This window comes from Sorex fumeus, unplaced genomic scaffold (genome assembly GCF_029834395.1).
Source record: "Sorex fumeus unplaced genomic scaffold, SorFum_2.1 ptg000002l, whole genome shotgun sequence".
NCBI lineage: Eukaryota > Metazoa > Chordata > Mammalia > Eulipotyphla > Soricidae > Sorex > Sorex fumeus.
The window spans coordinates 56,718,345-56,730,669 of NW_026606059.1; the positions used below are offsets into that span (position 1 = coordinate 56,718,345).

At 44.7% G+C, this 12,325-nt stretch overlaps 1 protein-coding gene across 1 annotated transcript; it reads right to left on the reverse strand.

Annotated features, from left to right (window-relative positions):
- Positions 1-6,963: 6,963 nt before the first annotated feature.
- Positions 6,964-11,351, reverse strand: TRMT12 (tRNA methyltransferase 12 homolog). Its single transcript, XM_056112345.1, has 2 exons — positions 9,976-11,351; positions 6,964-7,156 (listed from the first exon to the last, which is right to left on the reverse strand). The coding sequence occupies exon 1, from the start codon at positions 11,326-11,328 to the stop codon at positions 10,012-10,014; it is 1,317 nt and encodes a 438-aa protein (XP_055968320.1). The 5' UTR covers positions 11,329-11,351; the 3' UTR covers positions 6,964-7,156; positions 9,976-10,011.
- Positions 11,352-12,325: the final 974 nt, after the last annotated feature.

Sequence of the window (12,325 nt, forward strand, 5' to 3'; positions counted from 1 at the left end):
TCTAAGCACTGACCCTACCCACCAAAAAAGATGCTCGGTGAGAGCAGGAGAGATGGTGCAGTGGCTCAGGATCTTGCATAAACGGACCCCGGTTTAATTACCGGCTATCGCATGTGGTCCCATGATTACCAACAGGAATGACCCGGGAGCACTGATCCAGAAGCAAGCCCTGGGCACAGCCCGGTGGGACTCCAAAACAAAGTTAAAGAAATAGATGCTCCGTGAGCTTCTAGTTCTGATCACTCTCCCCTGACTCGGTTTCTCCCACATGTCTGTTTTGTGCTCCTGATTAGTTTGATTTCCAGGGCCCCAGGAAAAGGGCGGTTTGGCTTCTGTCTCCCCACACATTCCTTTCCAAACTTGTGATTAATATCTTGCCACTCTTAGCTCTCTGTGGCTTACCAGGTGAAAAAAAAAAAAAGATTGGGGCAGATTCTGCACCTCAGATTCACCAGAGCAGTACCATTATTAGCAGGTCTCCGTTGGAGTATTACTGTTGGTGAGTTAAGTAAGACACCTCTGGGTGTGGGGGAAAGTTGATACTGGTGGTGGGATTGGTGTTGGAACATAGTTTTGCTGAAATGAACAATTTTTCTATAATGAACAACTTTGTAAATCAGTAATAAATAAAAAATTAAAAAGAACCTTCCTAGAGGTGGAGGATTGTTGGATGCAGCCCCCAAGACTCCCTTAAGTGGGTCACAGTATGTGAGGTTTGATTGACCCCACACCAAATTCTAGTCCAGTGTGTGCTTGTAACCTTCTCTTGTTTCCCCTGCTAACAATGAGGGCCATTTGTCTGGTGCTTACTGGGCCCCAGGTGCTGTTGGAGGCATTTCCCTTTTGCTTACCTCTTGGAAGCAGCCTTATTTTGGTAGGTATTATCTGTTTCATTGAGGAGGAAACTGAGGCATAGGTAAGTGATCAAGATCACCAAGTAACAGCTGACCAGGCAGTCTTCATTTCTGGTCATTGATAGGTTCTGGGGAGTTACGAATTTTGGTGAAATGCTTTAATGAAACAAAAACAGATCCTCTAGGACTGTGTCTTTCTCATCAGCACCGTCATGATTTTGAACAAAATGTTGAGGACTTGCGGTAGGCACAGAGCTAAAAGTCAAATCCAGAACCTAAACATAAGCCTAACTAAAATTCAGGAAATCAAATCTTTGTTCACTTCTCTTTTCATGCACAACTAAATATATCCATCCTTTCTCTACCGGTCTCTCCTCCGCGTGGCCTTTCTGTGTTCTTCTCTTCCTATCTAAAGACCCTTACCTCAACTTGCCTGTCTCATTTGCATGCCCTCCTCAGAGCTTCCACTTTTTCAACACAGAGTGTTTACTTCTGCCAGACTAATCTTCCTAAACTGCCTATCAGGGGAATAACCTGTGGTTTTGACTAAATTCTCAAAGGAAAGAAAACTAAGAACCTATTAGGGAGAAATGGACTCCCCCAGGACTAATCTAAGGTAGGAATGTGGTAGAGGAGACAGAGGCAGTGTCATACTATGGGCATGCAGAATGGAGAATAAAATAGTTTCTTCCTGCTTTAATTTTTAAAAAAATGTGACATTTTGAAATTTATTTAAAGGCGCTTAAAAATGTTTGTCATTAACTTTTCTGAATATTTGATACAAATTTTATTAGTGTAAGAATTTCTAATATAAATAAGCTAACTTTTTTTTCTGTTGTCACTGCTGGGACCTCTTAGGCCAAGAACATTCAGGAGTCCTGGTACAATCATTCTTTTTTTATTTTTGTTTCGGGGCTATACCCAGCAACGTACAGGACTTATTCCTGGCTCTGCACTCAGGGATTACTCCTGGAAGGTTTGGGGGACCATATAGGATGAGAGGGATCAAACCCAGGGCAGCTGCATGCAAGGAACGAGAAAGCACTGTCATTGTACCATCTTTCCAGCTCCTGGTAGAGTCATTCTTACACTCCAAGTCTTTCTTTTCCCATCTGTAATGAATACCTGAATAAAATCTTGGCATGTATTTTGAAATACTACCTTAAAACTTGATTTGTATTAAGTAATTTTTAGAATACTCAGGAAATTTAAGATGAAAGCTTTCAAAGAGATTTGTTGTAGTTTACTTATTTAATCTTTGCTTGTATTCCACATTGATTTGAATATTGCACAACTCAGGTTACATTTATATTTACTCTACCCAAAATAGTGTGTGTTCACAGAGACACATAAACATAAATCATCTGGTTAAAATAAATCTCATTTGTCTTTAACATGTTGACATTGACATGCACCATCAGTGAGTCACACTGGAATGTGATTTAATTAGTACAAATTGCAGCGGTGGTGTCAATGTGTTAATATTCAAAGGCAAGCTCCAGGATGCACGCAAAGTTGTTTTGAGTTTTCTCTCAACTTTTGCAGTCGCTAAGTCTTTTGTTTCAAGCAGCAGAAGCACATGATGGCCTGTTTTAAGCGAAAAGGGAACTCATTAGATGGTTGATTTCATTGTTCGTCAGATTTGAAGCGCAAGAGTGACCATGCAATTGATGGAATGTATTGAACCATTCATCTCTACCCTGACTATACCAGAGGGCAGGTGCATCCTGCCTCCTTAATGTAAGGAAGCTCTTACAAATTATCCACTAACAAATCTTCTATTTTTTTTTTTCTAATGGGAGATGGAGGTGCTGGTAGGAAGGGTAGGAATTGAGAGCTAAAGGATCATAAACACATAATTTTATTACATATCTTGGGACTTATGCAATTTCTGCTCCCAAAGTATTATAGTTTATCTCATTTAAGCAAATTTCAGATATGCCCATCAAAAGGTCAGCTGTTTGAACTTTATCATTTTGTAAATGCCAAATGATTATGAAGAGTCTGTATTTGTTTAGTTAACAAAGGAAACGGCAGTGGCATTTGAAATCACTATTGCACATAGATTTAGCAGTTCATTCACTTACTCAACAGACATTTCCTGAGTGTACTCTACCTATTGCAGGCAGCTAGTTTGCTTCTTCTGCTTAATAGTTCTCTGTCCCTAGACAAGCTGCTCAAACACGCCAATCTTCAGTCTCCTTGTCTAAGAAAATGAAAGGTCAATATTACCAGATTAAATGTACAAAATATACAGCATGCGTATCAGATTTACTCCTCAGCAGACTTGTCCAAGGACATAGTAGTAGAGCCAAAAGACAGAGAACCACATTTCTAGCTCAGTTTGGACTCCAGAGCCTGTAATCTGGTCCTCTGGAACTAATTTCTCATGCTTATTCCACCAGTTAAGACAGTATATTTTAAGTGTTTAGAGTACATTTTAGGAGAAATACTCTCAGCTGGAACCCAGTATTATTATACACAGCATCCAATGACTCCATTTATGTCTCATAAGTACTATGAAAATACTGTAGGGTTTTTTTTTTATTATGTGACATTCAGTAGTACTTAAGTTTATATTAGAATATAAATCAGTGATAAATTCAGCTATTATAATGATCTTGGGTAACGATCCCAAATGATCGTGAGGGCTGAGTCAGAGAGATGGTAGTGTGGGGAGGGCGCTTGACTTGCAGGCGGCAGGCAGATCTGGGTTCAATCCCCGGCATCCCATATGACCCCTGAGCACCACTAGGAGTAATTCCTGAGTGCAGAGCCGGGAGTAAGCCCTGGGCATTGCTGGGTGTGGCCCCAAACTCAAATTTTTAAAAAATTATCAGAAAGCCAAGATAATGCTTAAAAATACAGAAGTACAAGTAATACAAAGTTAAAATTGTCTATGTAGGGAGAGAGCCCAGGGAAGATGACTAAAATGACTGTGATGTCTGACAGATGGAAAGTTTTGGACCCTTCACTCTGCATGGGATCCTGTTCAGGCTTCTGGTTACCACCACACAACCAAAACAGAGGATATCACTCTAGAGAAACTCATAGCAGTGGATACATATATATTCGGGGTGGGATGGGAGGAAGGTCTTTGGGCCACATCAGGGTACCACAGCTTATTTCTGACTGTGCTCTCGGTGCTCCCAAGACTATATATGGTGCCGGGGATCAGACTGGGTTTGGTGGTATACAAGGTAAGTGCCTTAACCCCTAGACTATTTCTTCTCCCTTGGATGCCCATATTAAAGTCAGTAATTTCAGATTGTTCTCATAAAAGAGAAATTAGATCTGAAACAGGAATAAAATGAGAGAAATCGAAATCAAGGAAATCAACACAACCAAAAGCTAAGTGTATGAGACATAAGTTTATAAAGAAATCTCTAGAGAGACCGATCCAAAAAAGAAATAGAAAATATCACTAAGTAATCAGGTAATCATACTATACATTTTAGTTATTAAAGGATAACAATATATTTGGCAAGTTAGTTGAAATTGGTAAGTTACTTAAAAAGAACAAATGACTAATGCTCATTCAAAAAATAAATTGAATATCCTTTATTAAAGGAATGGAATTAGCTACAAGATTTACCACAAAGGAAACCCAGACCCAGATGATTTCACTGGGGGTTCTGCCAAATATGAAGGAAGAAGCAGTACACTTTAATGCAACGGCGGACTATATCCTGATTCTAGTCATTTTGGGCTGTCCTTTCCTCATAGATGCAAAAACTTTTGACTCTGAATTACATGTACATGCTAACTTCTACAGTCCCCAAACACATCAGTTTATTTTGGGAACACACCTGGCTGTGCCGAGGGCTTATTCTTATTCCTAGCTTTGTGCCCAGGGATCACTCCTGTTGGGGCTTGGGGATCATATAGGGTAGCACAGCGGGTTTGCCTTGCACGCAGCCAACATGGCCGACCCGAGTTCGATTCCTCCGCCCCTCTCGGAGAGCCTGGCAAGCTACCGAGAGTATCTCGCCCGCACGGCAGAGCCTGGCAAGCCACCCGTGATGTATTCGATATGCCAAACACAGTAACAAGGTCTCCGATGGAGACGTTACTGGGCCCGCTCGAGCAAATCATATAGGGTACCAGGGATCAAACCCTTATTGACCATGTACAGGATAGGGCAAGTGCCTTACCTACTGTACTACCTCTTCAATCCCGAAGACTTACGTATTTTAAGAGATTTTTAAAATTCTTTTGCAGTGTCAGGGATTGAACCCAGAACCTCACATGTAAAATGAGTGCTGTATCACTGAGCTATATCCCTGGCCCCTTATTATCTTTTTCTTGTTTTTCCTTTTGAATTGGGGACTACACTAGTTGTGCACTGAAATTATTCCTGGTTCTATGCTCAGGTTGACTTTAGGTTGACCTTGCAACCACTCACTACTTTCGGACTAGCCAGGAGTGCCCCTAGGTGGTGTTTCGAAGACCATATGCAATGCCAGGAATTTGAACCAGGGTCAGCAAGATAACAAGATATATATATATAGCTTTACACCTTGTACATTTTTTGAGCCCTATCATTTTTGAGGCCCTTTTTTTTTTTTGCGGGGAGCGGGGCACACCCAGCATTGCTGAAGGCTTACTAACTTGGCTCTGCACTCAGGGATTGTTCTTAGTGCAGAGGACCATATGGGGACCACATGGGGTTCCAGGGATCAAACCAGGGCTGGCTCCATGCAAGGCAAGTGCCTTACCCGCTGTACTATCTTGTCAGTCCCACTCCTATCATTTTTTCAGGTAAGGGGGCACACTCATCAGTTCTGGAAGTGGGAGGTGGGGTCTGTTGGTTAGATGCTTTGGCCCAGTAGTAAATGGGGGCCAGCTCTGATTTGCCTTTGTCTTCTCTTCACAAATTTTTTAAAAAGAAATTCTGTTAAGTGCCCCGGAGAGATAGTATGGTAGGCAAGACACTTGTCCTGCCCACAACCCACCTGGATTTGACCCTTGGCATCACATATGGTCCCCTGAGCACTGCCAGGAGTGATTCCTGAGTGCATGCCAGGAGTAACCCCTGAGCATCACTGGGTGTACCCCCCAATTTTTTTTACTAAGATATAATTTACTAGTACTTGCAAGGTATATAATTAGGGGTCTGGGGATTTTCCGGGGAGGGGATTTGGGTCACACTTGGCACTGCTTGTGGCCTCTTCTGGTGTGGGACCATGTAGTGCCAGGGCTCAAACCTGTGCCTCCCATATACAAAGTATGTGTCAGCCATTGAAACTATCTCTCCGGCCCAATTAAACAGTCTCCAGTACACTAATGGAGTGATGCAATCACCACCAATAATTTCAGGACATTTTCATCATCTCAAAAAGAAACTCAGTCCCATTAGCAGCTACTCCCTATTTCTCCTCTGTTTGCCTACATTCTGTCAATTTGCCTCTCTGGCCTTTTCAGAGAAATAAAATCATACAACAAGGGAACTTCTCTGTGAGTTTCATTAAATGAAATTATACAAAAATATATCACTTATATAAACCCATTTCTCCTTTATAGGTTCTATTGTATGACTATCCATTTTGTTTATTCAATAACTGGAAGACTTTAAAGATATTTCCTCTTTGGTTATTACAGATGGCACTGCTATACAAGTTCATGTGTAACTTTTTGTGTGGACATATGCTTCCTGGGTATATAGATATACACAGGAGTGGAACTGTCAAATCATGAAGAAACTGGGGGACTGCTTATTTTCCAAAGGGAATGCACTACTTTACAACCTATTACCAACTGTGGTCTAGGAAGATTTTTGTTACAATTGGGGAGGGGGATGCATTTAAATAATGGTAATCATTTATAATAACTCGGTAGAAAATAACTAGTGGTTTACCATTGTGAAATGGTTGTACTCTGAGGCTGATTGGAGTGGGTTTTTTACATGCTGTGTTCAGAGTAGGAGATAGTGAATTTATAGCGTTTTCTTACCACTTTTGTTTCTCATTAAGTTTTGGTGTTTGTGTATTAAAAATGGAACTGTTGAATACATTATACTCAATAATACCTATAACTGAATGTGTTGAGTTAATAGAACAGCTCACAGTTGAGGAAAATTTAATAAAAATATTGTTTTTTAATCACATCACCATCAGATGGGGTTAACTGGCAACCAGGGCTGAAGCTTGTAAAGGAGGCCATCATAGTTTTTACATTCCCAATTCTTAGATTGAGGTGACAAGGAGTCCAGAGTCTCCTGATCCCTTTGTTCTCTTTCCCTTGGTTCCATTATGGCTCTTGCAGACCAGGCCAGTCCATCAAGTGCTCAGTGAAAATTCAGCCTGTAACATAAAGGCAAGAGACAGACCCGTTTTTTTCCATTCACATGTACTCCTGCTCAACCACTTACAACCTTCTCTTCCCAGTCACCATCATCACCTCCCCCAGTACATAGTTCTATCCCATTTAATGCTAATGCTTGCAGCTGTTTCTATCTCAACGCTAATACTAATTACTATAAAGCCATGTCTCCAGTCTGGCCAGCCCACTGGGACTGACTCAGCTTTACTAGATACCTGATTCTCAGCAGTGCCTGATGGGAAAAGTACATTCTAATTCAGGACTTGTTTTGGGCCACAACCGATGACACTCAGTTATCATTCCTGGTGGGCTTAGCGGATCATATGGGATGCTAGGGATCAAATCTGGGAAACCCACATGCAAGGCAAGCGCCCTCTCCATTATACTATCACTCTGGCCCCAATTCATGATTTTTTAAAATAAGAGCATGCTGTTTTAGGGAAACCAAATGATAGCAATTCCTCACCATCAAACTGGAGAATGGCAGTTCACTGTGATACAAATAGTGACTGTATACACTATTCTCAATGTCGTGACGTCACTAACGTGTGTCAACTCATTTAGGCGTAAGTCACCTTTCAGGGTATGTACAACTATTAATTCCAATGTACAAATGAGGAGAGTTAACCTGAGTTTCACAACTTGCCTCAGATCACACTAAAAGGAGAGCCAGGAGCTGAATGAATGGAACCTAAGTTCTAAGGTTCTAGTCGGTGCCCACGTCAACCTTCTTCCACCAGTAAACACTCACAACCTGATAGCTGTAACCAGTTGGATAAATTTATGTTGGGCACACCCACCAGTTCTGCCTACCCAGGTTTATGGCAGGACGGTAACTCCTTCATCCCTAGTCAGGCGCCTCTCTGAGCCATCGTCTTCATTATTTCTCCTTCTTCCTCAAATTTGGTCTCAAGCCCCGCTTGGCCTGGCACTTTTATTTGAGAGAGAACGCCATAGGCACACACATGAGAAGAAACCCAGTATATGAAAGGGGATGACTAAGGCAAACCCAGGAAGGTTATTATGTGGGATGAGAGTGGCAACAGGGCTTCTCTGTGGTGGGCACGACAGCAGACACTTCCTGCGAGCTCAGTGTTATCCGAGACTGTTGACTGTAATCCTTAAACACCAACTCCATCAGTCTCCCACTGCTTCCTCTGCCCCAGCCAAATGTTTGCACCTGTTTCCGCTATGACTCCACTCCCCACAATCTTTCTCAGTTTTAAAGAGCTACTTAAAAGATATCCCTATGCATTTTCAGAACTTTTCTTTCCAGCCCTGCACTCCAGATGCTCTCATCATATGGCACGTAACTGTATTCCAATTTTTTTCATACTGTGTTACTTCAGCTGTACGGTGTAAGATCCTTGGAGAGAAAGGACTATAGCTAAGGAAACCTCAAATTTCCTGTGGCTCATTTATTTGGTAGGACTTATTTGTGGAATAACACAAACAGCACCATTCCTATCCTTATTGCCACTTCTAGGTAGAGTGCAAGCAGCCAAATACCATACAATAAAAATCCTGATCAAGACTTTCTACATTTCCTTCAATAAACACAGAAACCCAGATAGCACTTAGTCATACTAAAGGTTAAATGAAGTGTAATTACTGTTCACTCCAGTGGAAAACAATGGTGATGGCAGACAGCCATAAAACAAGGTGAGGCTTGACAAGTTGCACTCTCATCCCCTTTAGCTCCTTGTTAGCCCTGTTTTTGCTAGCTAGGGTAGGAAAACCAAAGGGACAGCCTGCAGAAATCACGGGGGATGGTGGGTGTTCATTATGGGCCACATTCAGGAGTACTCAGGGCTTACTTGACTCTGTGCTCGGGGATCATTCCTAGAGTTTGGGAGGCCATATATGAGGTGCTGGGAATCAAACCTGGGTCAGTCACATGCACAACAAGTGCCATCCATACCTACGATCTCTCTGGCCCCTAGAAATCCATGGTTTTAATTTAAACTTTGAAAATAGTAATTGCTAGTTACTGCAGAAACAGAAGCTTCTGGCAAATTTCAAGCAACTATCCTAGCTCTTGTTTATCATAAAAAAACTATATGACATTCTTCCAACTCATAAATGCTAAAGGAGAGTTAGCTGATTTAATTTTTATTCCCTTCCTGCCCAAATTTATACATAATAAAAGAGAACCATAGGACTCTAAATCTTGGTCCCATCAGTTTTTTCAAACCCACCTCTTTCCCACGGCCACCACTCTAGTTCAACCATCATCTCATGTCTGAACACTTCAGAAGACTCTACCAACCTCCCCACTTCCATCATGGACCACCTCAGTCTGATTTTCCATAGTGAAGCTGGAGAGAACTGATTCTGGAAATGGTACTGTTCTTTTGCTCTAAAAATGACCAGTGCCCCATAGGAGACAATTCAAAGAAAACCTTATTTGGGCCACACCCAGTGATGCTCAGGGGTTACTACTGGTGGTGCTCAGGGGACCATGAGGGCTGTCAAACCTGTGTCAGCTGCATGCAAGGCAAGTGCCCTATCCAGTGTACTATCTCTCCACCCCCAAGAAGCCCTTATTTTGCAATGAGAGAAATATAAGGAAAAAAATAATACTGAAATTCTGTACCCAAGGTTAGAGAGAATTGTGGTCAGAATGCATGACTGCTTCTCCCTGACATATAGCTCATCTTTGTTGTGTTTATTTGAACGAAAGACATTCAGTGATCTGGACTGAACTAAAGCTGGTTCTTGAAGCCACAAAATACTAAGACAAGTATGATATTAGAGATGTGAGAAACTGACTAAGCTGATGTACCAAAGTCACTCACACCTCGAGTTGAGCGGCATGTCTCAGGATCCACCTTCTTTAGTCAACTAGAGGGCAGGGGCGGCACTCCAGATCCAGGACTATGTGGTCTACATGGGGCGCATAGGATTTCACGGGCTGAATGTGCAGGATTCGGGTCCTCCACGGCTTCCCATGCAGCTGCTGGAGAAGACCGGCAATGCGAGTTTCTGCAGTTCGTGCCCACCTCTGCCATTCTGGCTTGGGAGCTGCTGACACTACTTTTCTTGAGTTCCTGGTATCTCCACTTTCCCACTGCTTGGTGATTTCCTGAGAAGAATGCCAATGCTCCACCTCTTCCACGTCCCCGTTTCTAGGAGTCTGGGGGGTTTTCCCTGGGAAAGATTCCACATTTTGGTGAATGTGCAAAATGCCCCCGGAGTCCTGTCTCAGCACTTGGCAGGCAATGGGCCAGCCGTCTTCAGAGCTGGGGATCAGTCCCAGGATTACCCTGTCAGCAATGTCTGAGAGCTTCAACTTCCTATTATCCCCAAAGTGAATCTGGCACCGATCTGCTACCCCATTAAGCTCCAGATTACGTCTCAGCGCAGCCACGGCATGGGGGTTCCACTCACAGGCATGGACGAAGGAGGCACCAGCATGCACCAGGAAGGGCAACGTAAAATAACCGATCCCGGCGTAAAGATCCACCAGCACTTGGCCAGCACAGGGCAGCGAGGCCACGCGGAGCTTCTCCGTGATGTTCCCGAAGGAGAACATGCACTGAGTCACGTCGAACGTGTACCGGATCCCATTGTCCACATGCTCCACCCAGCCATGCTCGCCCCGCAGGAGCGTCACCGCCGGGGTCCGAGTGCCATCCGGAGCCACCCGCCCTCGTTTGGCCAAGCGCTGCACGCCCAGAGCCGAGGCCACGGTCTCCCAGAGTTCCGGCGTCAGCTCTTTCCACGCCTCGGCTTGGAAACAGTCCTCACTCAGCAACAGGAGGTCCCCGTGCCTCTGCCAAGACCGGGGCAGATCGGTCTGCAGCTCAGCCGACCAGGTCACTCCGCGGCCCTCCACCCAGGCACTCACCTCGCGGCACAGCCTCTGGGCGGGCGAACAACCCCGGGAGGCCTTGGAAGGCAGAGCCCCCCGGAGCTGCGTGAGCACACAGGTGCTGCCCGGGGCCACGGTCTCCCGCAGCTGCTGCAGGTGCAGCTCCGTGAGGCTCTCCTGCAGCACCGGCAGCGCCACGGTGCCGTCCGGCAGCTTCTGCACGCGGTGCTGCGTGTCCACGAGCTTCTGCTTCCCCAGGTAATCCCGGTACCTCTGGGCGAAGCGAGGCTCAGTCACGACTGCGGCAATAGCCGCGGACTTGCCATCGTCCGGGTCCATGCCGCTGGCCCCCACATTCTCTCGGACCCTGCGCGGAAAGCCCCCTACACACACACCTCGGCGTCCACGGCCGCTGCCGGTGTTTCCAGGGTTTCAGATGCTCGCGGCAGTGTCGCGCCCGGAAGTGACGTCAAAGGGACAGGCCGGAACTGGCGCGAAGTCGCCCTTTCCCGCTTGGAAGCCGCTGCCGCCATCTTTGTTGTGGGCGCGCCCCGCCCAAGGTGGGTACTGCGGCTCGAGGTAGGAGGCTTCTTCCAGAATCCGGAGAAGGATTTCTCTGTAGCGACGGAATTAATTCAGTCGTGGGTGGAAAGCTGCTCAAGTTCTCGTAGGACTTTCAAATCGGGTTGTGCTGCCCCCTGTTTGCTGAGAGTGGAGATTCACTTACAGTTTCCTCTGTTGCACTTTGCAAAATCAGCATTGCGATCTCACTGCCCTGCGGTATGAGAAGCATAGTATTTGGAAGTTAGAAGGATATGAGTTTGGACAAATTCTGTCGCCGGTTGGGACAGGGCTTTTCGCCTGTGAAGGGGAAGTATGAGGTCCCAGGAGATAGTATAGTGGGTAGGGCTTTTTACTTGCACGTGACCAGCCGGGATTCTGTCCGCAGCATCCCAAGCCCACCAGGAGCGATCTCTGAGCGCAGAGCCAGAAGTGAGCCCTGAGCACCACTGGGTGTGACCCAAGTCCACCGGTTAGGAAAATTAACTAGTAAAGTGAAGAAAATGTGAGCAACTTTTCCTAAAAATTGCTTCTCCCAAAGTAACCAGAATGATTATATTCCACATTAATGTCAACCAGAGATTCCAGATGGAGATGAGTTTGTGTTACATCTTGGTGGTGAGGTAAAGGTAAAGGTAAAGGCCCTCCCGTTGATCGTCGATTTGCTCGAGCGGGCCCAGTAACATCTCCATTGGAGACTTTGTTGTTACTGTGTCTGGCATATCGAATACTCTCGGTAGCTTGCCGGGCTCTCCGAGAGGGGTGGAGGAAGGTA

Coding starts and splice junctions, on each gene's coding strand:
- TRMT12 (XM_056112345.1), bottom strand. CDS start 11,328: ATGGACCCGGACGATGGCAAGTCCGCGGCTATTGCCGCAGTCGTGACT.